This window comes from Staurois parvus, unplaced genomic scaffold (assembly GCF_062004578.1).
Source record: "Staurois parvus isolate SC_StPar_1 unplaced genomic scaffold, SC_StPar_1.0 ptg000813l, whole genome shotgun sequence".
In the NCBI taxonomy this organism is placed as follows: Eukaryota; Metazoa; Chordata; class Amphibia; order Anura; family Ranidae; genus Staurois; species Staurois parvus.
In genome coordinates, this window is record NW_028318609.1 from 3,940,844 (window position 1) to 3,967,613 (window position 26,770).

The 26,770-nt window shown below is 41.7% G+C and overlaps 1 protein-coding gene across 1 annotated transcript; it reads right to left on the bottom strand.

The window, feature by feature from the left end:
- SLC25A19 (solute carrier family 25 member 19) lies at positions 1-26,770 on the bottom strand. Its single transcript, XM_089654912.1, has 7 exons — positions 26,495-26,770; positions 15,980-16,124; positions 7,856-8,011; positions 6,191-6,361; positions 3,234-3,408; positions 1,525-1,655; positions 1-726 (listed from the first exon to the last, which is right to left on the bottom strand). Exons 2-7 carry the CDS (start codon positions 16,109-16,111, stop codon positions 526-528), a joined length of 966 nt encoding a protein of 321 aa, XP_089511038.1. The 5' UTR covers positions 16,112-16,124; positions 26,495-26,770; the 3' UTR covers positions 1-525.

The window sequence follows — 26,770 nt, forward strand, 5'->3', positions numbered from 1 at the left end:
TCCTTTCACTATTCAAGTTTTATTCAAAACAAGATCTGATTCCACCAATGGAGCCAAGTTGCAGAAAAAAAAGCTAGAGAAAGCTGGGAGGTTAGAGTTCCTAGTTGGTTCACACCTCAAATTCCTAATGAAGACCCCCTGCCAGGTGGCCTTAATGACTCCCTCCGCCAGACACCTTTTCCACCCTTGGAAACAAAAGAAATGTTAATTAGGAACTCACACCTAAGCTAATCTCAACACATACTTCTGTCTCTGCTTCTACTCTCTGTATTTCTCTGAAACACTCTAAAATAGTTAATAATTTACCATTTTCAGTGCATTATGAGCATTTGGGAGGTTTTCCTGTGCTTATCTTCAAAAAATGCTTCTAAATGCAAACGCGCATAAACACGTTAAGCACACGCGGCTAAACAGGCGGTTTTTAACCTACGTTTTCCAGCAATCAGTTTCCATCGTTCAGAAGTGTCCCGTGTACATGGGGCCTTATACTTGTAGTTCCTCTGTAATAGAACGGATTTTACAGATTCACTTGTCTACCTTTTGACTTTCTCTGGTTTTCTTCAAACTCCACAACATGCTGCAGAACATCTCATAGCAAAAGAAGGTGAGTCCGGTTGAAACAGCAGCTTTAAGCAGACTTGGCGACAATCCTTTGAAAAACCCCCTAAAGCCTTCTTCCAGGTGTATTCGACATACACAGTCTCTGAGACCCTGGTATGTTCTGACCTGTTGGAGTAATTAAACCAAAACTATAGTCATCACAGGCTGTAGAGCAAGTCCAATAACTGTACCGAGCTGACAAAGACATTGTTATACTTTACTACATATAGCAGCCCATTTAAGAAAAACAGGAAACAAGCATGCATGAAAATATGGTAAGAGGACATTACGGGAAAGAAGGCCTTTGTTCAGAAGAAAAGAACCCAACTTGCAAATTCATCATAAGAAAGTTGGCTAATTGGTCTCCTGGGACATAATTTATTGTAATGAATAAAATAAAGAAAATATTGACACAATATGCCATGACCAACCATAAGCAGTTTAGTTCTAACACGATCTGTGAATGGGGGAAGAATCTGATGAGTAACAGGATTTTCTCCCTCATTCACAGATCCTGTTACAGGTAGTGAAAGCAATGAAAAAATGTTTCTTAATGGAGGAGAAGGTGGCGGGCCCTTGTCAGGAACCCTTTCAAAGCAGCTTTGTGGAAGACCCAAAGACCCCTTCAGCGCTGGAAGTTCAAAAGCAGGAAAAGGATGGGGCATTCCTGCACAGAATATTTCTAGAGCATCCAGCTGCCTGCACAACGTGGGACATCCTTCGTTACAGGTACATTAGGTCACCACCGTTATAGAGAATGTTTTATGTCTTTAAGTATTTGTTCATGAATATAAACTGTAACTGGATTAAACGTCTTTTGTATCTTCTGATAGCTTTGCTTTAAGTCTTAATATATTTTTATATATTCCTCAACGGCACATGGAATGCTTTCACATCCATAACCCAAGAAGTATAATTTCTTACCTCTCCAAATGCTGCTCTTGCCTGCTCAAAGCCCCCGACCTGGAGCCTTTTTTTAATCAGATCTAGTGGATAAGTGACAGTTTTACTAATCACTCCAGCCCCACTACCACACAAGAGGTTCTTCAAGTTATCTGTTTAGAGAATACAACGAAAAATAATCATTTATATGTGTAGTAGAACAGATAAAAGTTGAGAAAGAAGCCCACTTGAATGGCAACAGAGGAAATGAAATTACTTTAACATTCCTTAAATTAAACATCTACTACTACAGCATCTTTTGTAATACGTCATAGCCTCTATCGCTCTGCCCAAGTTCTGTTATGTAATGGGTTATGTAAAGCTAATATAGGGTCAAATATCACATACTTATACATTTAAATATAATTATAAAAATTTTTTTTCTCTAAAATTAAGCTTTAAAGCCAACCTGAAAAGTGACATCAGACGACAAGGCATTTTGGACAAAGAAACATGTTCGCTGATTTGAAGTACCTTTCAATGTTTGTTCCCCTACAGCTTAGTTTTTTCTCACCTACCGTATTTGCCGGCGTATAAGACGACTGGGCGTATAAGACGACCCCCTACTTTTCCTGCTAAAATGTAGTGTTTGGGCTATACTCGCCGTATAAGACTACCCCTCTTCCAATGCACACCAGTGGGAGGAATAGTGCCCCATCATTGATGTCAGTGGGAGGAATAATGCCCCATCATTGGTATCAGTGGGAGGAATAGTGCCCCATCATTGGTATCAGTGGGAGGAATAGTGCCCCATCATTGGTATCAGTAGGAGGAATAGTGCCCCATCATTGGTATCAGTGGGAGGAATAGTGCCCCATCATTGATGTCAGTGGGAGGAATAGTGCCCCATCATTGGTGTCAGTGAGGGGTGGAATAGTGCCCCATCGTTGGTGTCAGTGGGGGGTGGAATAGTGCCCCATCGTTGGTGTCAGTGGGAGGAATAGTGCCCCATCGTTGGTATCAGTGGGAGGAATAGTGCCCCATCATTGGTATCAGTGACACCAATGATGGGGCACTATTCCTCCCACTGAGACTTGCTGACCCTGTTCTCGTATGGTGCTGCTGCAGCCAGCATATGTGGTTGCAGCAGCACCTCTACACAGAACACTTACCTGCTGCTCCGGCACTCAATTTTCGCGGGGCCGCTCGGCTCCGCCCCCTCGCCGGTGATTGGCCGCCTGTGTGCCTTTCCTGAGCTACAGTTCTGGCGGCCAATCACCGGTGAGGAGGCGGAGCCGAGCAGCCGCACGAACATCCAGTGGCCGAACTGAAGGAGACGCCGCGCTTCCTGGACCGGATCGTCGTGGGACTGGATCCAGGTAAGAGACATCAGCCCCTGCAAACCCCTGTACTTAATGCCGCAGCCCCCCTAACATGTGTACCGGCGTATAAGACGACCCCCGACTTTTGAGAAGATTTTCAAGGGTCAAAAAGTCGTCTTATACGCCGGCAAATACGGTATATATTTTTTTTCATATCAAAGTTTTACTTTTTACTGAAATGAAAACAACCAACTTCAAACACATATTTAAATGTGTTAATTGATGTAATATACATATATTCACTTCAAAATTATACTCACACACAATTTATTTGTCCAGAACATTTGATAACTAATTATTTTATTTAGTTGTAGGAAATTTTACAGGTTGACATTTGAACATGTGGTCAGGTTTCAAAACCTCTTTTACCATGGCCTGGTGGTAAGGCAGCATCCCAAACTCTCTGCAACAGATTGTAGGAAGCAAATTGAAGGCCGGCATATGGAAACACTGCTAACAGAGTAGGACTGAGCCCCCGGTAGAATGTGAGAAATCCTCCTGTCTTGAACATAGTGACAATGGCATGGCGGAGTGTTTTATACACCTTGGAAAGAAATAGTAAATTAGATGTGCTTTGCAATTTATAGAGTATCATCTTCCCCAACAAATGGACTGTAATGAGACAATACTCAAAACATACTGATATATCTTATACATCTATTGTAGAGTTTCACATTCAGTGTTTTTTATGCTCAGAAACAATTTTGCACTTATCACACATCAGGTAAAGGAAAGTGATTGAATTTGTTCTAACCTGTAGTTAGGCACTATGTAGGCAGCCTTTGCATAATATTCCTGAAATAATGGAGGCTTCAGTACTTTCTAAGTCACTCCGTGCAAGTAATCAGATAAGGAGTTCTCACTAAATTCTGACTTTTGTAAGGTGCATGCTTGTTCCAGGTCTGTGTCTCAAAGTACCAAAGCCAGACAACACAAAACAAGCATTTTCAGAAGGTCAACACTGACATCTTTCTCATTTTCGGATTCCTTTAACAAATATAATTAAAGACTTTATGGGGTTCATTTACTAAAACTGGAGAGTAGAAAATCTGGTGCAGATTACAATATTGGTTTCCATGTCAACTATATAACTATAAAGTGAAAGTCTTGTTAAAAAAAAACAAAAAAAAACTAAGCTTAATCTTGTTCACACCTCCATTTTAAGCCCCATATAAAATGTGTATACTTACCTAAGGGAACTCTGGTCCAGTCACATGACCTCCCCAGCAGCCAGCTTCAGGGGCGAGGAAGGAGCAGCAACAATAGCTGCAGAGCCTGGGTGGTGACTTTATCTATTCACATACTATGGGGCATATGTTGTAAGCTGGCCCTTCACTACCTTGAAGACGGTGCTGGGAGCCGATCATATGACCGGATTGGAGCACCCTTAGATTAGGCAAGTATACACATCTTTCCTTTACAGGATAGTTAGTATAGGCCTTAGAATTGGGGTGGGAGCAGGTTTAAGCTTAGTTACGTTTCGACCATACTTTTACTTGTGTAACTAAAGACAAAACTATTTTTTGGATAGAGTGGAGAGGGATTAGATCATCTGTCAGGTTTTATTGCCGTCTGTATCAACCCTCTCCATTTGTTTACTGTTTATCATCAAAAGTGAAAGCAATAGAAAAATTCCAAATTTTGGGCTGTCCCCAGAACAGTAATAAAATGGAAATCTTCCAGTGGGGACACTAATTCAATGGTTTTGCACAGAGCAGCCTTGATCTGCCTCTTCTTGGTTCCCCTACTGGCGCTCCTGGCCCCTCCCCCCTGCTAAGTGCAGCTTGCTCTGGGGGCACTCATGCGTGCTTGCTCCTGATCCCTGCTCTGTGTGTCCATAAGACAAACAGAACAGGGCTAGTACTTGGCTCCCCTTCTGCCTTTAGAACCACTTTAATTTGCAGAGATTTCCTCTCACTTCATATTTTGGCTATTGAACAGGAAGTGAAAGCAAATCTCCCCAATGGAACACAGATTGCAAAAAAAGCACCTGATGGGGAATTTTAACCCTCTCTTACACTATCCAAAATTAACAAAAACATTTTTGTCTATAGTCCTACTTTAAAATAAATAGCCACTTATGAATATAATTGTCTAATCCTACCTAAAAAGAATTGCCATTTTTAAAAGCAAGGATGAAAATATTCCCACCATGTTCCTGGAGAGATTTAAAGCCAAAGTCCAGCTCAGCATTTCTTAACTATGGTGGCATTTGGGTTCCCCTGGGGTGTTGTGAACACTTGGTGTAGTTTGCCCTGGATCAGCATCATGGATTTCAATACAACCAGCAGGCCTTCTGCCAACACCACAGTGGAAGGCAGCATGCAGGTCCGCCCCCAACATTCAGGTTTCAGATCTCAGTTTGAATCACCCTATGGGCCCATTCAGACTAATCAGTACAATACTACATTGCTGTGTAAAGGCAGCACATGCCTCTGAGCTCTATGCTTATCTGCATGAAGTTCTAAAATTCAAGTCATATGCGTTTGCAGTAGGTGCAATTACGTGGCTCTGCTGCTTGCTCACATTACGCTGTATGAAAATATGAAATGGCCAGGGTTGCCCACAATGCATACTGAAACCTATGTGTCATAGGCATTAAGAGGAATTGCAGGCTACAATTTAATGTGCAAAAATTACATTTCTATCAGACAGAAAACTTAGTTGTGGGCAAGTATTCTTGGTATTGAAGAATCTAGTTAAATTTAACTTTATGCCAAATGTATTCTGTTACAACAATCCTGCAGTATTGAGTGTATAAGTATCATTAGCTGTGATAACGCAATGGAAAATGTTAAACTCGAAGCCCATCTCTAAGCAAACACCTATATACACAGGTGGAATAAATATATGGAAGCAGTTTTATCAAAAGAGCTCAATCAAGTCCTGAAATTTAAACAGCCCTGTCAGACCTATGCTGGTGACCTGGCTTCTCTCTGCTGCAATTAAGAAATACAGCTTGGTCAATCCCCACATCACCTGAAAGGTGAAGATACAACAATTATCCTCTCTGCTCTCCCCCTTTTCGTATGATCTTGTTCAGCCCATGTGCATCCAGCTCACCTGACTGGCTCTTAGGTCTTGTTGAGATGTACAACAGCCCTTGCTACCCCTCTGCCAGACAGCAATTAGTTGCTTCCTCACTGCCTGTTTTAACTCTCAAAAGGTAGATGTGTGTGTAGAATTCCATTTGCACTATGTTACACCCTTAATATGAGTGTAACATAAAGGTGGAGTTAGCCTTTAACTTTTTTTTTCCTTAGTCTGGACCATAAAAATAAAAAAATATATGCACACACACCTGAGAAGTGAGAAGTCCAGCTTACCTTGGGTTCCCCCTGAGCAGCGAAGCGTGTCCTAAGTGTGTCCAGGGGTTGCACAGTGAGAGTTGCTGAACAGGCAGCCAGACCTCCACAGACAAAGTGAACTGCAGGTGCTCGTGTGTCCAAGGAGGTGGATGTATGAATAACTTCAGTTAAGACCTCAAAACTCACAAACTGTAGGTTGAAGAGACGGAGAGAAAGTTGGATCCCAACACAACAATACATTGGTAGGCCACAGACATAATAATGAGCAGAAAGATATCTACCTATCCTCCCGTGATTACTAGGACCCACCACGATTTCTGTCTGAAGCGGACGGCAGTGCACAACATACAATACTTTAGACCCACTACCTATTTTCATAGTAGAGTGAAGGACTAGTCCCACTTGTAAGGAATTTTAAGAAGTCTATCTTGAGGCAAAACTTGTGTTTTTGTTTTGGATAGAGTGGGAAGTGGTAGAATTTTTCCCTAACATAGGGGTTAAAGTGGTTGTAAACCTCAGATGTGAAATATGAACAAAGTATATACCTCTATAGTGTGTACTTGTCTCACTTAAGAGCACTAAATGTAAATTTCTGTTTAGTTCCTGTGCCATCAGCATGAGTCACTTCTGATGAGTTTTCCTGGCACCAAGAGAAAAATGGTGATGGGGAGGGTCCTCCAGCAGATTGACAGCCTCAGCTCTGTCCCTGTGAGCTGTGTGGAGAAAGGTGTGTCCCTTCCCTTCAATCAGCTCTCAGAGCTCTCCTCAGTGATGTAATTTCAGCTCCCAGCCCCCTGCTTTTCATAGCTGAGAAATTATGTGCAAATTCTGTACTTTGAATGGATGTAGAAGAAAGACTGATGTAGATAAACAGGTACAACGTATGTAGGAGGATTTGTTTAATCTCCATGGATCACCTGAGGCCAGTCACTTCACTGGGTTTATGTAAGGGTTTCGAACCACTTTAAAGGAGTGGCAGTAGGACAGAAAGCCACATACAGCAATAAACACTGTACAAAGGATCTGATTTATTGTTGCTGTCCCTCTATTGGATACATTTCCCATCACTTACTGAGCCCCGTCATGGGGAATGAAAGTGAAGGGAAACCTTCCCGTCTCACATCCAACATATTTAGTGTGATAAAACTGAAGATATATGATATGAAATGGTTTTGTATAAAAAGGAAAGGATAGTGCCCAAGATACTTGATGTTAGCCTCGAAGGCCTGGTTCACATCAATGCAGTTTGTGTTTTGTCCATTTCGCAAAGCTTTTTGTGGTTTTTGATGCTTTTGGCTTTTTTTGTTTTATCGGGCCAACTTGTTGCTGGGCACATTAAAATCGTAAAACGCATCAAAATCGCAATACATGCATTTTCTGCAGCATCTCAATTGAAGTCTATTGAACCAAAAACACAAAGTTTTGTGTTTAAAAAAAAAAAGTCCCTGACCCTTTCCAAAAATGCAGCGGATCAAAAAAAGCATAGATGTGAATGTCTCCCACAGGAAACCATGTTAAGTGGACTGTAGGGTATTTCTGCAAAAAGCACTAAAAACGCATTGGTGTGAACCAGGCCTAACACATAAGGTACATCTTAATAATAAAAAGTGCAGGTTGGAATCAAAAGCACCTATTTCTTTTATTCAGTAGTCCTTACAAATACAATGAGGTAAGTGAACTCACCTGTACAGCACCATAGGTTACAGAGAGGAGCTGTGCTGGGACATGTCCTTTCCAAAACCCAGGCAAGCCTTCCTCCTTCAGAATCAGTCTTACTGCCTGCACGATACCACTGTACTTCCCATGGGCCCCATGCCTAGTCAGACCCTCAATTTGCAGCTGTGAAATAAAAACCCGAGAGATCACCATATTCTCTAAAATACATTCTTGCTATGAAAAAATTGCACAAAGAAACAAAATAATGAGTCTATCTGCCTTGGGATAGGAGCAGCCTGACATCTACATAAAGGTACCCAGTGGCTTATGAAGACTATTGCCTGATTTGTCAGTCAGATCAGACAGCACCTTCTTGTCCTGCTGTCGCTGCTCCACTGATAGAAAGATTCATCAATCATAACAATCAATCATGGCGGCTTCCAATGTGGTCATTTATGTCTGAAAATGCTAGCTGCCTGGGTATCATAATTTGGAACAAATAGTTCAGCATTTTTAAAGTGAGCTCAGCAATTGAAACCTCTATATTAAGTGGACAGGTTTACTTTGTAACTTCTCTGAATTATAGTTCTTCCCTAGATGAATTGATAAATACATACAATCGTTAATTTAAACAGATTACACTCAAGTAGCACACATCTGATGGTATATCTGAAGGGAAAGATTGCACAGTTAGGCTGTAATGTGGTGTGGCCAGTTTTAGACATGGAGTACTGGAGTCTTGTGTCAGACAGAAAGCGTCTCTTTGCAGTAGTAACTCTTTGCTGTTCTTGATGCAGTTTTGAGTTTCAACACCAACCATTATGTTCTAAGTAGAAGCACAAAAAATGGATATGTGCTCGAGAGCCTCTCTAAGGCTAGGTTCACACCTATGCAGTTAGCGTTTGATCTGTTTCTGCAGTGCGTTTTTGACGCTTTTTTTTTTAACTTGTTGCTGTGCAGATTAAAACGCAGTGGTACATGCAATGATCATCAAAACAATGAACACTTATATTCAGTGCTCACACAATGGTACAAAAGATGGTAACGAAAAACTACACATAGATGGATAAATGAGAAATTGGAACTGACTGTACAATGAGTGTTGTGACAGCTGTCAAAAGAGTCAACATGTCCATGGGATGGGCAGAATAAGGAAGAAGTGGACCAAGGATACAGGGTACATGAGATGGGACCGGCAGCTCCTTGTCAAGGATGTGGGGGATCTCTCGGAGACAAGCAAAAGAGAAAGGAGGACGCCAGGTCAGTGTAAGTTAAAAACATGAAAACTTTATTGCAGAGAACTTACATCTAAGAATCCTTCACTCGACATGTAGGATGGACAGAGAAGCGGGACTGCAGTTCACTCTGTAGGATGGATTGGTGTAGAGTGCATCACCTGGAAGGGAGCCTCTCGAAGACTTGGTGGCGTTCATTCAAAAATCCTGCCGAGCGGTGAAGAGATGTAATGGGTGCTGTGAGAGATGCCGAGAATGGCCAGTGGGTGGGCTGCAACGTGTTTTAGAAGCTCCGCCTCCTTTGTCAAGCAGGCTTGCCCATACATATGAGGAGTATATACAGTGAGGAACAGAAGTATTTGAACACCTTGCGATTTTGCAAGTTCTCCCACTTAGAAATCACGGAGGGGTCTGAAACTCACATTGTAGGTGCATTCCCTCTCTGAGAGACAGAATTTTGAAAAAAGAAAAAAAAAAAATCAGGAAATCACATTGTATGATTTTTAAAGAATTAATTTGTCTTGCACTGCTAAACATAAATATTTGAACACCTGAGAAACAGCAAGAATTCTGGCTCTCAAAGACCTGTTACTGTGCCTTTAAAAAAGTCCACCTCTACTCCACTCATTAATCTAACTTAGTAGCACCTGTCTGAGCTCTTTAAAGACACCTGTCCACCCCACAGTCAGTCAGACGCCAACTACTACCATGGGCAAGACCAAAGAGCTGTCAAAAGACATCAGAGACAAAATTGTGGACCTAACAAGGCTGGAAAGGGCTACGGGGCAATTGCCAAGCAGCTTGGTGAAAATAGATCAACTGTTGGAGCAATTGTTAGAAAATGGAAGAGGCTAAAGACGACTGTCAGTCTCCCTCAGACTGGGGCTCCATGCAAGATCTCACCTCGTGGGGTATCACTGATGAGAAGAAAGGTGAGGAATCAGCCCAGAACTACAAGGGAGGAGCTGGTCAATGACATGGAGAGCTGGGACCACAGTTTCAAAGGTCACTGTCGGTAGAACACTACGCCATCATGGTTTAAAACCATGCATTGCACGGAAGGTTCCCTTGCTCAAGTCATCACATGTCCAGGCCTGTCTGAAGTTTGCCAATGACCATCTGGATGATCCAGAGGAGGCATGGGAGAAAGTCATGTGGTCAGATGAGACCAAAGTAGAACTTTTTGGTCTAAACTTCACTCGTCGTGTTTGGAGGAAAAAGAAGGATGAGTTGCATCCCAAGAACACCATCCCTACTGTGAAGCATGGGGGTTGTAACATCATGCTTTGGGGGTGCTTTTCTGCGAAGGGGACAGAACGACTGCACTGTATTAAGGAGAGGATGAATGGGGCCATTTATTGTGAGATTTTGAGCAACAACCTCCTTCCCTCAGTCAGAGCATTGAAGATGGGTCGTGGCTGGGTCTTCCAACATGACAACGACCAGAAGCACACAGCCAGGATAACCAAAGAGTGGCTCTGTAAGAAGCATATCAAGGTTCTGGAGTGTAATAAAAACAACTTAACTTGTGAGCCACTGAGGTATACTTGGAAAATATGAGTATTAGATCGCTGGTTAATATGCCCACTCTCATATAATGTGTGTTTATCAACAAAATATTTAAATAATTACAACGCTCTAATACCATCAAAAAGTGCAAACAAAAAAGTGCAAAGTGCTTATGAAATAAATAAAAATAATTAATATAAAGTGACTGATGTGAATAAATAAATAAAAAAGGTATAAAAATGAAATAAATTAATACAATGATATCATACTATCAAATCACTATATTTGCAATCCTCATATAAATGTGCAAATATGCCATCTGAAAAACCACAAGAGAGTTAATATAATATAAAATAAAAAGTCTACTGTGAAGAAAGCAGCAATACTGTCCCAAATGTAACTGTGCCAATGAGTATCTAGCCAAGACAGATATGCTCTCCTTCAGTATGAAGATAAGGTCTTTGCAATAATGTTGTAAACCTGTGTGACTGCAGGGCTGTGAGGGATACTCCCTCCTCTGATCCACTCCTTAATCCTCTGCCTTTGTGTTCCTCGTATATCTCATGCAAAAGAGAAATAAAGAATATGGTATCTTATCCCAGAGGTAAAAACAGCTTTAATGTGCTTCCATATTGCACTCACATGTCATATAATACATTAGCGCTTTTAGATATAGCAAGATCCGCAGCTTGCAGCTGAAACAGAGCGGTGGGTGTGTGTCCACACACCTTCAGTACTCGCCATATAGTAGATAGAGGAAGCCTGAGGAAGCTGCTCTGTCCTTTCAGATGCTAATGGGTGAGCACATGTCTCTGAATACCTATGATTGAATATATGACTGAATACATCTTTAATAAACAAGGAATGAAACTACATTTACGATTACATATTTCTACAGGTCACATCTCAGCTACTCAAATCTGTACATTTATGTCACAAGGACTATTCTGCAGACTCATAAAAATACAAGAAAACGAGCATAAAATCAGAGTTGTAGTCCATGGAGACTAATCAGAATTATTTTGTAAAATAATAAAAAACAGGCATGCCATTGCTGGACACCGTCTGAAACTGCTCACTGCCTGGCTGTTACCATGACACTGGCTTCAATACTTTCTAAGCCATTAACCTGGAAAAAGCAAACAGATGAGGAAAGTTGGAAATCTGCACAATGGTTCTGGTTTCCTGGCTTAAAGCACCGTCAACATGACAGCCAGCAACTGGCATCTTCATACGTAGAGATCAGAAATACCAGCTTCCATGTTTTACTGATGAAAGCTTTCTTTTAAAGTAGAACTCCAAAATGTTTCTTAGTTTTGGACAGGTCTAGGGGGAAAGGTACAATTTCTGTCAGATTAGCATTGCTGTCAGTGTTGCTATTGAGAAGATTTTGGGACAGCTGTCATCAGGACAGAGAGTAAGACAGGACAGTTACAGTATCTATACAAGAAACCACTGTCCCCTGGACAAGAAGTGAGAAGGAATCTCCCAGTGCTGGCACCTGACCAGCAAGAACAGCCAAAGGTGGAAGATTTCCTTACACTTCAAGCTGTATGAGTACTCCATCCACCTTGTATTGCATCAGGGAGTTACCATAGGAATTAATGTCCCTGCTTCATATTTCCCACTAAAAAGCAACAAGACAAACTACAGTTCAGCTGGTAAAGGTAAAGTCTGTGGGACAGCCAGTCATAGAAACACTTTTCAGCACATAGACTTGTATGACTACACCTAGCATAGACTAACACGGCATCAAACAGGCAGGAGGGAAAACCTGTTCATACAACAACTGGATCTTCTAAGACATTTTTCCCTGTGAAATTTGGAAGTTTGGCTATATCTCTCAAATTTGTAGGCATTTTAGCAGGGTTAGATGCCCATTCCCATTGTGTTGGGATCAGAGCTGCTGTTAGAAATCATGGGGTCCTGTACAGCCTACCTGAGAGCCCCACCTCCTTCCCCTCTGAAAATATCATTCATTATTAGCGAACACAAACATAACTTTCAAAACTCCTGCTAACTCTAAACGATAACACCAGGGTGGATAAAAATCGAAGATTTAAAAAAAAACAAAACAGTTTTTAAATTTAAAATCTGATTTTTTTTTTTAATTTTAGCAAATTAATTTTAATAAAATGCTTTAGGAGTAAAAATATATCTAAAGATAGTTTGCTATTTAACCACTTCATGTCCGGACACTTTTACCCCCTTCCTGTCCAGGCCAATTTTCAGCTTTCAGCGCTGTTACACTTTGAATGACAATTGCGCGGTCATGAAACACTGTACCCATATGAATTTTTTAGCATTTTTTTGAGACATAAAAAAAAACTTTATTTTGGTGGTATTTATTCACCACTGGGATTTTTATTTTTTTGTTATATAAATGAAAAAGTCCAAAAATTTTGAAAAGTGTTTTTCGTATAAAATTTTGCAATTAAATCTTTCTTCATAAATCTTGGCCAAAATGTATTCAGTTATCTTTTTTAGTAAAAAAAAACAACCCAAATTAGTTTTTACCCAAAAATTATCATTTAAAAAAAATTAAATTTTTATATTATTATTTATGGGTTTTTTTTAAACATACTGTCACCCTAGCAGTACAGTGTCACCATGGTGACACTGTACTACTTGTGGGGGGGTGATGAAGATTTTTATATTTTTTCCACTGATTGCTTTTACACCCATAAAGGCTGTAGAAGCAATCATTTCTCCTTCTCTCTGGCTGCTTTCTTGCAGCCATTGAGAAATACTGTGTGAGCTGTGATTGGTCACAGCTTGTCACATGGTACAAGGCTGTTGTGAATAGCCTTGTACCATGTGACCTCTGATCATTCACAGATTTCACACGTAGTAAGCAATGATATCAGGAAGTGACAGCTTGCTTACTACTATTCATGTGATCACCGATTGGCCAATCAGTGATCACATGATCAGGACCTCACACAGAGGTCCCGTACAGCGATCTGTGTTCCGCTGTGTCCTTCGGACACAGCGGGCACTGGATCGCGATGCCGCCCACAGCCGTTTATATACATGGGCCAGACGGGAAGTCATTAATAATTGAGTTTCTTCAGCATAAAATGGAGCTTAGTTATGTAGCACGAGGCTGTATATTCTGCAATATTTACAATTTTGAACCATGAGAAAAAACATGAAATAAAAATTTGAATAGTTCTCCAGATGTGTGATTAACCTTTTGACCTAAAATCGGTTCTGATATCGCTGTTTTACTAACCTGACAGCTTATTATTCTAAAAAGTAAACTTTCATTTGGTTTGCAAATATTAAAGATTCTAACTACCAGCAAGAATGAGTCGGATTCCATACATTTAAAGAGCACCTGTCATTTTAGATGCTTCATGGCAGCGCCTGTTAGTGGACATCCACTCCCCTGCTGCAGCCATGTCCCTCACCTTGTGTCACTGCCGCATTGCCAGCTGTCCCATTAAAGTGAATGGGACTGTCGGCGAGTCAACAGCGGGTCAGATGAGGAGCCGCTGCGGAACAGAGATGACAGTTGCTCTTTAAAAATGATTTAAATTGAGCCTTTTCATTAGTGATTTAAATCATGATTTAGATCAACTTGATTTAAATCAAATCCATCATGGATAAAACTGTATTGAGTTAATAAAGTTCTATGTGTAAATGAGGTCTTTGGGCTCCTTAACATAAGAGCTGTGGCCTGTTGCTGTGTGCAGGCAACCTATTTTATGCTATGGGGACACAGCAGCTGTATGAACACAGCCATAGGCCATAATTTGACAGGTGTGTGGGTACAGGTGTATGACACCTAAACACTGATAGTGTGTATTTTGGGGCCACTCATCCACACCTGCACACTTATCAGATTAGGACCTGTGGCTGGGTTTATACAGCCGCTGCATCTTCATAGAGTAACAGACAGATCCAGCCACACAAACAAACCACTAATTTATACTGTATGGGCCAGAGAACCCATGTGAATAAGCCCTTCATTTTTTACAATTTATAATTTTTTTTATATTTTTTAAATTATCTTTTACAATTTTTTTTTAAACACACTGTTGGGAAGCTTGGGTGAAGAATCATCAGTCTAAACAGAACCCTGACATCTAACCTTTGAGACAGAGAAAGGGATTGAGGAGAGATTCTTCAATTCCCTTCTATGAAGCCTCAGCTGCACTGGAGATGACTGAACAGGAGACAGAGGCTTCCTGTTCATTTATAAACTGAAGCATAGTGAACACAGTTTACTATGCTTCAGTTATGAATGGGCACTAGAGTGATTGGTACGGATAAAAGGAAAGAGCCAGTAAATGTCATATTTAATCAACCCCCGCATCCACAGCAGCCAGCGGGAGGGAAGCCGGCAGCACTGTGGGGGAGAGAATTACAGGAGTGATGCCCTGTGTGCCTCTCACTGCAGCAGTGCATATGAAAGAGTTGTACTTGTCTAAATGCTGTGTGTCTCTAAACGCTTATAAATTAACCTAAACTCAAGTAGTGAACCTGCATATCATGCAGAATATACACATATACCTATGCGAATGAGCCCCTAAAGTGAACATATGGAGGATTTAAGTTACCAAACCAACATCAGTTTGTGTAGGTACCTCTGTGTTTGCAAACTTTTAAGCCCAACTCCGGTTTCTGGATCTCCCCGCTCGTTTTTTCCCCCTTCCTCCACTGAACCCTTAGATTTTTTTTCAGGCACCTTTGTTCTTTACTCTCTTATTCCTCCAGCAGTGGGCAGGATCCTAAATGCTGCAGGTTGGTGTGCCAAATAATGATGTGGCATACCGCATGACATGCTGCTCTCTGCAGCATATTCCTGTGAGTCCCAAGTAGGAGACATGCCCTTGCTTCCCTGGGCTCACAGGAAGTAGGTAGAATAATGCTGGGCATCATTGAACCCAGAAAAAGATTGGCACGCAGGTGTATCTGAAGGGGATAGTGCCAGACAAGACATAAAAACAGCAGCTGGAACTGATTTTTTTCATCCTTAAAAGCTGCTGGAAGATCCATGTTTGTGGATTTTGCCCAAGCTGGATATTCTAGCTGGAATCATTAAAAAAAACAAAACAAAAAAACACAACAAAACAAAAACTGTGCTGCTTTCGCATGCATCTCCCATGGTTCCAGGTTTGGCCCGCCCACTCCCAGTACAGCCCATCACTATTGCTGTATAGGCAGCCTTATGAACCAATAAGACCACATGGGAGGCTGAAGGAGGCAACTGTTTGCATATCAGAGTAATCCAATTTTCTGGGGTTGCAGGGTGCTCAATGTGAACCTAAAGCTGGTGGGTAGACATTTGAAGGCGTTTGTATTTAAATGTAAGTGTTCACTTAACAACTTAATGCCATCAACAGGTTTACTTTAAGGTTAAGAAACCCTAACATTTCTTGTAGAAAATATATAGAAATACCTGAAAGCGAATTTTTATGACATCCAGAGGACTAATAAAGGCTCTGGTCACCAGTCCAGAAAGCGAACCAGCGGTAGCCACTTCACTGGCAGACAGAAGATGCCCCTGTGAGCCAGGATCATATCCCACCATCCTCCAAAGAGACCTGGCAAAAAAACAAAACACAGTATATAAATTAAATAACGAAGTCCTGTCCACTACTAAAGTTTAGGTGGATCACTCTTGTTATCCAATTCTGAAGAAAATGTGGACACCTACTATTGCTGATCTTTCTTTTTGAAAATGCTAAATTTTTCAGGCTGTCTCTGGCCTTAGAGAGAGGGCAGAACCAAAAGGAGGAGGAAAAGAACTGCAGCTCCTACACCCTGAAACTCCCATGTCTCCTCCTAGAGAGTAATGATGATCAACCTAATAAATATATGGAGCCTCAAGCCCAACCCGACAGGTCTAGAGGGCTATACAATAGCTATTTTGTGTGCTATTGGTATGTAGTAAAATGGTACTATTAGCTTTAGCAGCATACCTGAACATACTGTATTGTACATGTTTTTGGCAACAGCTAGGGCTTTAAAGCTGGAATAAACTCCCAATGGGCATGTGTACCTACAGGAAAGCTTATAATAAAGCTTGAATAGAGGAGAGAGAGGTGTGGCAGACTAAGTGTAGTAAAAATGGTAACAGTTTATTGCACAAAAGATTTAAAAACTCACAAGACGTGGGTTTATATGTCTTGTATCAGGTATAAGAGGGAGGACGTCATCTGGGCTGGACATCAGGAGTGGATGGCTGGAGTGCCAGTGTTCTCACAGTGGCTTGTGCTCTAAGGCGGGTCCCAAAGAAGGAACAAGGACGGCAGGCGTTGGTACCGGTAGGAACCGTGCTTAGGGCAGGCGCTGCTGGTCTCTCACATCATCGTGGGTAATGGAGCCAGCTTGAGGCGCATCCAAGATGGCCGCTGTGCATTACCCAAGCTGATGTGAGAAACCAGCAGCGCACGCCCTGAGCACGGTTCCTACCTGCCTTAGAGCGCAAGCCACTGTGAGAACCCTGGCCCCTGGCACTCCAGCCATCCGCTCCTGATGTCCAGCCCAGGTGACGTCCTCCCTCTTATACCTGATATATAGCCACGTCTTGTGAGTTTTTAAATCTTGTGTGCAATAAACTGTTACCATTTTTACTACACTTAGTATTGCGCACCTCTCTCTCCTCTATTACTCTACATACATACATACACACACACATAATCCATTCCTACCAACCACCCTTCTACTCAGTACTGCCTGTACTACAAGACTCCTTCCTCCCCCCCCTCATACTATTTAAGCTGCATAACCCACCTTGTACTACTATATACTTCCGTCACTCCCACAATATTTTTTTCTCCCCTCAATAACTGAGCATGAGGGGACCCCATGCTCCCCTCAATAACTGAACTATTTATACATCTCCTAAGACTTTCTGTGTGAACTTTATACCCATCACTACCTCTCTTGCGCCAATTACATCTTCTGTTTATAATAAAGCTTGCCAGTAGGTATAAGGAATATCTCCTAACTGTGCACCATTTAGGAAATATTCAGTGTCTCTGCAGCCAGTACAGTCACCAGCACATGTGCTTTGAAAGAATGGCATACTTGTGCCATTCCTTCAGAGCTCTGTACAGTGGGCAAATCTCCGCACGCATGCATGGAAGTGACGTCATCGCGGTTCAACAATCAAGCAGCCAGAGCACACAAACCCGGAAGGAAAACCGGGTGAAGATGGAAGCCCTGTCAGTGGTGACATCGTGCCAATGGAGGGCTTCATAACTAAGATAAAGTCTTTTATAATGTGCTAGTATGTGATGCATGCTAGCACATTTTTTTTAATCCTTTATTTAACCTCTTCAATACTGGGCACTTTTACCCCTTTCCTGCCCAGGTCAATTTTCAGGTTTCAGCGCTCTCACACTTTGAATGACAATTGCGCGGTCATACAACATTGTACCCAAACTAAAATTTTATCATTTTCTTCACACAACTAGAGATCTCTTTTGGTGGTATTTAATCACCGCTGGGGTTTTTATTTTTTGCTAAATTAAAAAAAAAAATTTTTGAAAAAAAATTAGGATGTATTATTAAGTCTGTAGGAAAGTTATAGAGTTCACAAACTATGGTATAGATCTGAAAATTGATCAATCCTGAAGTACTGACAGCCAATCTAATTTCTTGAGATCCAAGAATGTCAGAACAGTACAGATATCCTCCAAATGACCGCTTTTTACAAAGTAGACAGTCCGACGTATTTCATAACATACATGGCGAGTTTTTTGAAGCTGTAATTTTTTTGTCATAATTTTTCAGAAATGAAGAAATTAAAAAATGATTTTCACTTTTTTTTTTTTTTTTTTTAACATACTGTCACCAGTGCAGTACAGCATCATCATCACAGCAGGTCACATGGTACTGGCAACGGGGCTGGTACACAGATCTGTCATCGGCCCTGTCCGAGGTACACGGCCGGTGACAGATCGCGCCGCTGCGCGGCCCTACGGGCATGCGCTATGCTCATGCCTGGAAGGACGCCATATGGCGTCTACCCAGAGGGACGAGCTGTTCGCCCGGCCACCATCTGGCTATAGGCTGGGCAGCAACTGGTTAATGGTACGCAACAGGTACAATAAAATGATAACTTCACATAACATACTGATGGCATATGTCATTTGCTCAAAGAACAAGTGCAGTACATTGCTAGCAGGGTTGCCAAAGACAGTAGTACAAAAATAAAGCAGTAAATGGGCGGCAAGCCAGAACTCAATAGCAGTGTTTAAGAACCGCGTGAGGCTGGCCACACGCTTGTCGATTAGCCTTTGGGGAAGAACCCCCCTTCCAATCACATAGAGCAATTGGTAGAGGAGGTGAAGTTTAATGTGGGGTAACCTACAACGAACTCAGCATACCAGTTTTTTGGGTTATATTGTGTAAAGTGAGAGGTATGAGGGGAAAAAAAGGGAGAATAAAAGCTGAAAAGGGGTGGAGAAAAAATAAAAAAGCGGGGGGAGAAATGGTGGGAATTGGGAAGGATTGATGGAGGGGAAGGCAAGGTTGTGGGGGGAGGGGGAATTCCCTCACAGGGTGCAGAGGGTGTGAGGGAAAATCAAACAGCGCAGATTAGAGTCGCACAGGTAACGCTATGTGTATTGGAGGAATTCGTCAGAGACATACAGTGCTCAGCATAAATGAGTACACCCCTTTTGAAAAGTAAGATATTAATCAACATCTCAATGAACACAAAAACAATTTCCAAAATTTTTGCAAAATTGACATTTATACAACATTTGTTTAGCTCATTATATGAAAGTGAGGTTAATAATATAACTTAGATTACAGTTTTACTCAAATTAGTTGAGTTTTAGTTTAGACAACAAAAACTGCTACATCTAGTATTTTGTATGACATCCATGATTTGTAAGGACAGCGCCAAGTCTTCTAGGCATGGAATGAACAAGTTGGTGACATATTGCAACATCTATCTTTTTCCATTCTTCAAAAACAAACTGTTAGAGCCTAGATCCTGGATGGAGATTGATGCTCAACTTGTTTCTTCAGAGATCTCCATATGTATTCAATTGGGGTCAGATCAGGAGACACTGTTCTTTTTCAAAAATGCAACAGTGGTCTTAGATGCGGGTTTTGGATCATTTTTATGTTGGAAAAGTGCATGACAACTAAGGGCACAGGGTGATGGTAGCACCTTCTCTTTCAATATAGAGCAGTACATCTGTGAATTCATGATACCATCAATGAAATGCAGCTCCCCGACATCAGCAGAACTCATGCAGCCCCACAGAAGGACACTAGCACCACCATGTTTCACTGTAGGCACCATGCATTTTTCTTTGTACTCCTCACCTTTGCAACACCATACAGTTTTGAAGCCATCAGTTCTAAAAACATTTATCTTGGTCACATCACTCCACAGTACAGAGTCCCAGTAGTCATCTTTTTCAGCATGGGCCCTGGCAAATTCTAGGCGGGCTTTTTTGTGCATGGGCTTTAGGAGAGGCTTTATTTGTGGACGACACCCATGCATGCCATTCCTCTGCAGTGTATTCCGTATTGTGTCACAGGAAACAATCACCTCAGTTTGGCTTCCTACTTCTTTAGCTAACTGCAGTGAACTTGCATGGCGATTTTCTTCAACCCTTCTCATCAGAAGATGCTCCTGTCGAGGTGTTAACTTCCATGGACTGCCTGGATGTCTCTGTGAGATGGCTGCAGTTCCATCTTTTTTAAGTTTCTGTATTACTTTTGCTATAGTATTCTGACTGGTATGTAAATAATTGCTGATCTTCTTGTAGCCTTCACCTTTTCGTATGTAAAGAAATGATTTTCTTTCTCAGGTCTTGTGACATTTCTCTTCCATGTGGTGCCACTGCTGACAGCATGAATTGGGAAGGGGTTTTCTTTGTTCAGTGATGCCCTTTTATAATCAACTGTCTGCTGGACATCTGTTTAATGAATAATTAGACTCACCTGTAGTTGAATTCTTGTTAAATAGGATTTTGTTGTCTAAAATTTAGCTTGGCTCCTAAGACTTTCATTGGGGTGTATTCATTTTTGCAATATGGTCTTGAATGAATTTGTTAGGAAAAATAATTATTCGTGTGCGCAAATGAACAAATCTTGTTTGCAGTCAATGGCCCGCATTTGTGGGAGTATTTTGTAGTATAGGGTCCTATAGAAAATGTTGATTCTGAAAGGAAAGTAAGGGTCCTTTCACATGGGCATTCCATTTTTTTTATCAGTTTAGTCACGATTTTTCCAAGAAAAAAAACAGATCAGTTCACATTTGTTTTTCATCAGTTTACATCCATTTTCCATCAGTTTCCATCTGTTTTTTACATCCTTTACCATTGCAAAAACGATTTTTTTTTTTAAACGGAAAAAAAATAGGGCTTTCGTCTGTTAAAAAAAGACGGATATTAATAGTTGCGGACATTAATGGATGTAAACTGATGATCATCTGTTTACATCCGCTAATCCATAGAAATACATGAGTGTCTGTTTTTCATCCATAAACGGACAGATGACAAACAGCCATACAGAACGCCCGTGTGAAAGGGGCCTAAAGGTTTTCTGACAAATATGTTGGAGTGTACTCATTTATACTGAGCAATGTACTAGCACATTTTGACATTACCATGAAGAGAGAAGTAAAAGTAACATTTACTACCGCTTTAATTTGGTAGCAGATTTAGCCCACAGATGGGCTTCAAGGTAGCCCAATTATTTAGAACTGCAGTCAACTGCAGTATTTAGCCCATTATTAGTATTTAACCCATCAACCACTTGCCTACTGGGCACTCCCCCCCTTCCTGCCCAGGCCAATTTTCAGATGTCAGCGCTGTTGCACTTTGAATGACAATTGCGCAGTCATGCAACACTGTACCCATATGAAATTTTGAGCATTTGTTTCCACACAAATAATGCTTTCTTTTAGTGGTATCGCTGCTGGGCTTTTTTTTTTCGCTATGAACAAAAAAAAAAGAGCAAAAAATTTGAAAAAAAAAGTTTCTTTGTTTCTATTATAAAATTTTGCAAACAGGTAATTTTTCTACTTCATGATGTACATTGATGATGCTGCACTGATAGGCAGCACTGATGGGCACTAATGAGGTGGCATGGATAGACAGCATTGATGGGCACTGATAGGAGACACTGATAGGCAATACTGATGGGCATAGGTAGGCGGCACTGATGGTGTCGATCCCTTCACTGACAATTGCCAGTACTCGACAGTACTTTCCTCATGCTGTGACAGCGTGAGGAAAGTGCAGTCGCTAACCGGCAACTGTATTTACCCGGTGATCTGCTGTGTCATTGGCAGTTTACCATATCACTTGATCAGCTGTGTCCATAGGACACAGCAATCACTGTCAGTGTCGGGTGCGTGCCACTGGGGACGTCCTCCCAGAACTAGACAACTGCGCTGTAGCCGTCCTTCAGCTATAGCGCGGTTGGGAAGTGATTAGAACTGCAGTTTGGTTTTTTTGCTTAAACACAGTACATCACAATGGCACCTTTCAGTACGGCATCCTTTTGGCCTTACTGCACTAAATGAAATGAATGTGGCGTGTTACAGTAACAGGCATTATCACAATGTGAAGCTGGGTAAAATATGTAAATTATTTGTATATCCGAGATGCTTAGAGGTAGCCAATTCCTCCTTAGTGGACACATCAGAAGCTCAACAAGTGTGTTCCCATTCCAATTCCAGAATGCAAACTATACAAGAATGGCAACCACCCAATTTATAACTAGTTTTTGAAGTTAGGTACACATCACAATTAAACAAATGTTTTCCCAGCACACTTACCAGCTAGCAAGCCAAAAAACCAAAATCACCCTGTCTAACAATTTGCGTTAAAACAGAGGGTTTAGTTGCACACAATCCCAAATACATGCGGAAGCCGCACCACCTCGTCAAGGCTCCCTCTGCAACGTGTGGTCCTAACTCTTATATTTGAGAGTCTTCATATTAGAGCATACCGTATTTATCAATGGATAACTAACAAAACTTTTTTTGTTTTGGATGAAGTGGAGAGGGTTTAGAATTCCTGTCGGCTTTTTATTGCCATCTGCGTGCCTGTTAGGGAAATTTACCCACTCTTTGTCCTGCTTACAGTTATCATTGAAAGTAAAAGAAAATCCAAAATTTTGGGCTGTCCCTAGAACAGGAAGTAAAAATCTCCCCGATGGGAAACAGATGTGGAAAAAACAAAAACTGACTGGGGTTATAAACCTCCCTTACTCTATCTAAAATGTACTTTAACCCCTGCAGTGCCAGAACACCACAGTTTTGGGGATCTCTGGCATCATAAGGGGGATTATTACAGTAACCAGAAGCCACCAGAACATGGGATACACATTATGGGCATATTTTTACACTGGTGCTGCACAAAAACTTTTTTTTTTTTCTACTAAACTCCAGCTTTAAGAACAGGAAACATCAAAGAGGGTTTACTAAAACTGGAGCAGGCAGAATCTGGAGCGGCTGTACATAGTAACCGATCAGCTTCTACCTTCAGCTTGTTCAGTTCAGCTTTGAAAATGAAAGACAGAAGCGGATTGGTTGCCCTGCACAGCTGCTCTGGATTCTACCTACTTCAGTTTAAGTGTATTTCCCTCAATGTACGTGGACTTGATAGTAAGGGTCAGTCCACTCTGCCTGTACACTAAACTGCAGTGGTTTACTGTGCAGGCATCTCTCCACTTTGGCTGCAGTGACCCAGCAGTAGGGGGCTGTGTGATGCACGTATTAACACATCACATAGCGCCCCTCTCCCTTTTTTTTTTAACTAATTTTATTTGAAGCACCCAAAAGTGACACTTCATTAATGCCACTGTACAGCAATTTGGTGATGTGCACTGCTGTACAGGGACATGTCTTCCTTCCTGTGTGCTGTAATAAAATGTAGCGTGTCTGTATTTTATCGCAGCTCACTGCACTGCACCTCTGGGGTGCATTGCAGTGTAAATACGGCACATAGAAATTATCTGTTGTTTTGTGTGTCCTAGCAGTGACCTGCATTCATCCAGTGTGGTAAAACACCAGTCCCAGCACTATAGAGTGGATATAAAAAAAAACAAATCACCCATTTAAAATAATTACATTTTGTTACTTTGCAGCATGAAATGAAGACAGACACAGTTTTTGTTTTATCCTGCTGTATTTTAAACTTATAACATTCAAGTGAAAGATATAACACCAACATATTTGCCCACTCTTCTTTACAGAACTGCTCAACTTCAGTTAAATTTGATGGTGACCATTTGTGGACTGCAGTTTTCAAGTCATTCCACAGATTTCCAATTGGGTTTTAGTCTGAGCTCTGACTAGGCCATGCAAGGACATTCACCTTTTTTCTCCTTCAACCACTGTGTGGTCATTTTTGCTGTGTGCTTTGGGTCATGGTCATGATGGAAGGTAAATCTTCTTCCCACGGACAACTTTCTGACAGAGGGCAGCAGATTTTCTTTAACAATTTGATAGTTTTTTGCCCCATCCATTTTTCCTTCTATCCTGACAAATGCTCCAGGTCCCTGCTGCAGAGAAACCCCCATAACAGGATATTACCACCTCCATACTTTACTGTAGGAATGGTGTTATTTGGATGGTGAGCTGTATTGCATTTCTGCCAGACATATCATTTAGTGTTAAGGCCAAATAATTACATTTTAGCCTCATCTGCACAGAACACGGTTTTTCGTGTGGCCTCAGAATCTTCAAGGTGTGTTTTGGCAAAGCTCGGTCGTGACTGCATGTGACCAGTTTTCTCCTGGCTCTTTCATCTAGTTTGGAGCGACGTCCTCATCCAGAGAGGGTCTGTGTTGTACTAAATACCTTCCACTTCTTAATAATAGACTTCACTATGCTTCTAGGCATTGATACATTGCATTTTTTTTTATCCACTTGTGCCTGTCCATAATTTTATCCCAGAGATCTTTGGACAGTGCCTTGCCACCCATAGTTAATTGTTTGCTTCAGTTCCACTCTCAGGGACTGAAATAGTCCAGGAAAGCTGAGCTAATCAAAATGACCACAGCTGATTACAGTCAACTGGCTTTGTGTGCCATTGAGAAAGAGATTGGCTAAACCTGATTGAGTTTACAGGTCATTTTTAGGAGGGGGGATCCTTTTTCCAACTCGGTGATTCTGTTTTGTTATTTCTTTCTGACATGTTGGTGTTATACCTTTCACTTGGATATACTAAGTTGCAGCTGGATAAAACAAAAACGGTATCTGTCTTCATTTTAGGCTGCAAAGCAACAAAAATATTTTTTTTTAAAGGGGGTGATTCTTTTCTATACCCACTGTACGGGAACAGGGCCCCAAGTATATTGTTTGAATTATCTCAATATATAGGTCGCACAATGTGGGGAATTCATAGACAGTGTCTGACACTCTTTAAAATGTTGAGATGCCTCCACATGACAAATGTCCATGTCAGATTCATGTACCTGTTGTAAAGATACTCCACCCTCAGTGCAGCTTCACTTAACCACATGCCGACCAGCCACAGTACATACAGTTAGGTCCATATATATTTGGACACAGGCACAATTTTAGTTTTTTCAGGTATTTTCCAAAACATATCTAAGCTATAGTTATGTAATGGATATGGGCTGAAAGTGCACACTCTCAGGTTTAATTTGAGGGTATGCACATCCAAATTGGAGGAAGGGTTTAGGAATTACAGCTCTTGAGTAGACATCCCCCCTTTTTTCAAGGGACCAAAAGTAATTGGACAATTGAATCAAAAGCTGTTTCAGAGACAGGTGTGGGCTACTCCTGATTATTTCTTCTTCAATTAACCACTTGCCTACTGGGCACTTATACCCCCTTCGTGCACAGGCCAATTTTCACCTTTCAGCGCTGTCGCACTTTGACAACTACGCGGTCATGCAACATTGTACCCATATAAAACTTATGTTTTTTCCACACAAATAGAGCGATCTTTTGATGGTATTTAATCACCACTGGTTGTTTTATTTTTTGCACTATAGACAAAAAAATTTGCAAAAAATTAAAAAAAATAAGTTTTTCTTTGTTTCTATTATGAAATTTTGCAAACAGGTAATTTTTCTCCTTCACTGATGTACGTAGATGAGGCTGCACGGATAGGCAGCACTGATGAGGCTGCACGGATAGGCAGCACTGATGAGGCGGCACGGATAGATGGCACTGATATGCAGCAATGAAGGGCACTGACTGGCGGCACTAATCATCAGTGCCAATCTCCTCTGTAACAGCTGCTGGTTATTGATAGTACTTTCCTTGCGCTGTGACAGCATGAGGAAAGGGCAGCCGATAACCAGCAACTGCATTTACCGGTGGCCTGCTGTGTGATTGGACACAGATCATCATGTGGTAAAACCCCGCTGTAATTGGCCTTTTCCCACATCGCTTGATTAACTGTGTCCGTAGAACATGGTGATCACAGAGATCATCGGGGGCCCGCGGGAGGACATCATATGACGCCCTCCCAGGACTGGAAAACAGTGCTGTAGCTGTCATTCGACTATAGGACGGTTGACAATTGGTTAAAGTAACGCAGCGCCGTATCGCAAAATATAGCCTGGTCAGGAAGGGGGGTAAATCCTCTGAAGGGCAAGTGGTTAAAGGGCCATACCTACAGAAAAGTGTCAGTAGGGTTACTGAACTCCTCTAATGTCTGTCAGCGGCTGACATGTGACCCATGTCCTCACATTACAGAGGATTCCCATCACTTCCTGTGCCTCCCCCACAGGTAAATACAAGTGTGTGTCCTCCTATGGAGGAGGATTCCCCAGGTCAGGACTTGTGTTGTCCCCACATGAAGCCATATATGATACATATGTATATAGGAGGTGGAAGTCCGCCCCCCGGGGATTCCACATTAACAAGAGCCGGGTGCGGTTCGGTCTTCCTATGACCTTTCAGTCAGTCCTCTTGGAATGTCGGTCACCTCCCGGAGTGCACACACCTACTCACCTCACACAACACTTCCACTGGACCGCCTTCTTCCAGGCACGCCCACTCACACAACAAACGGGCAATCCATACCGGGATAGGCCTCCTCTCTGCACCAATGAACGCCTTGCGGAGCTGAACCAATCAACACACAGACTGCCGGCTGGCTACTAGAGGCTGTAACTATAGAAATGTAACCAAGGCTCCCGCCTGGCGCCTGGAACGAGACTTGTGGTGAGGGCGGTATGCTTGAGGAGTGGTGACAGCGATCCTAGCCCAGCACTGCAGGCTCTTGAG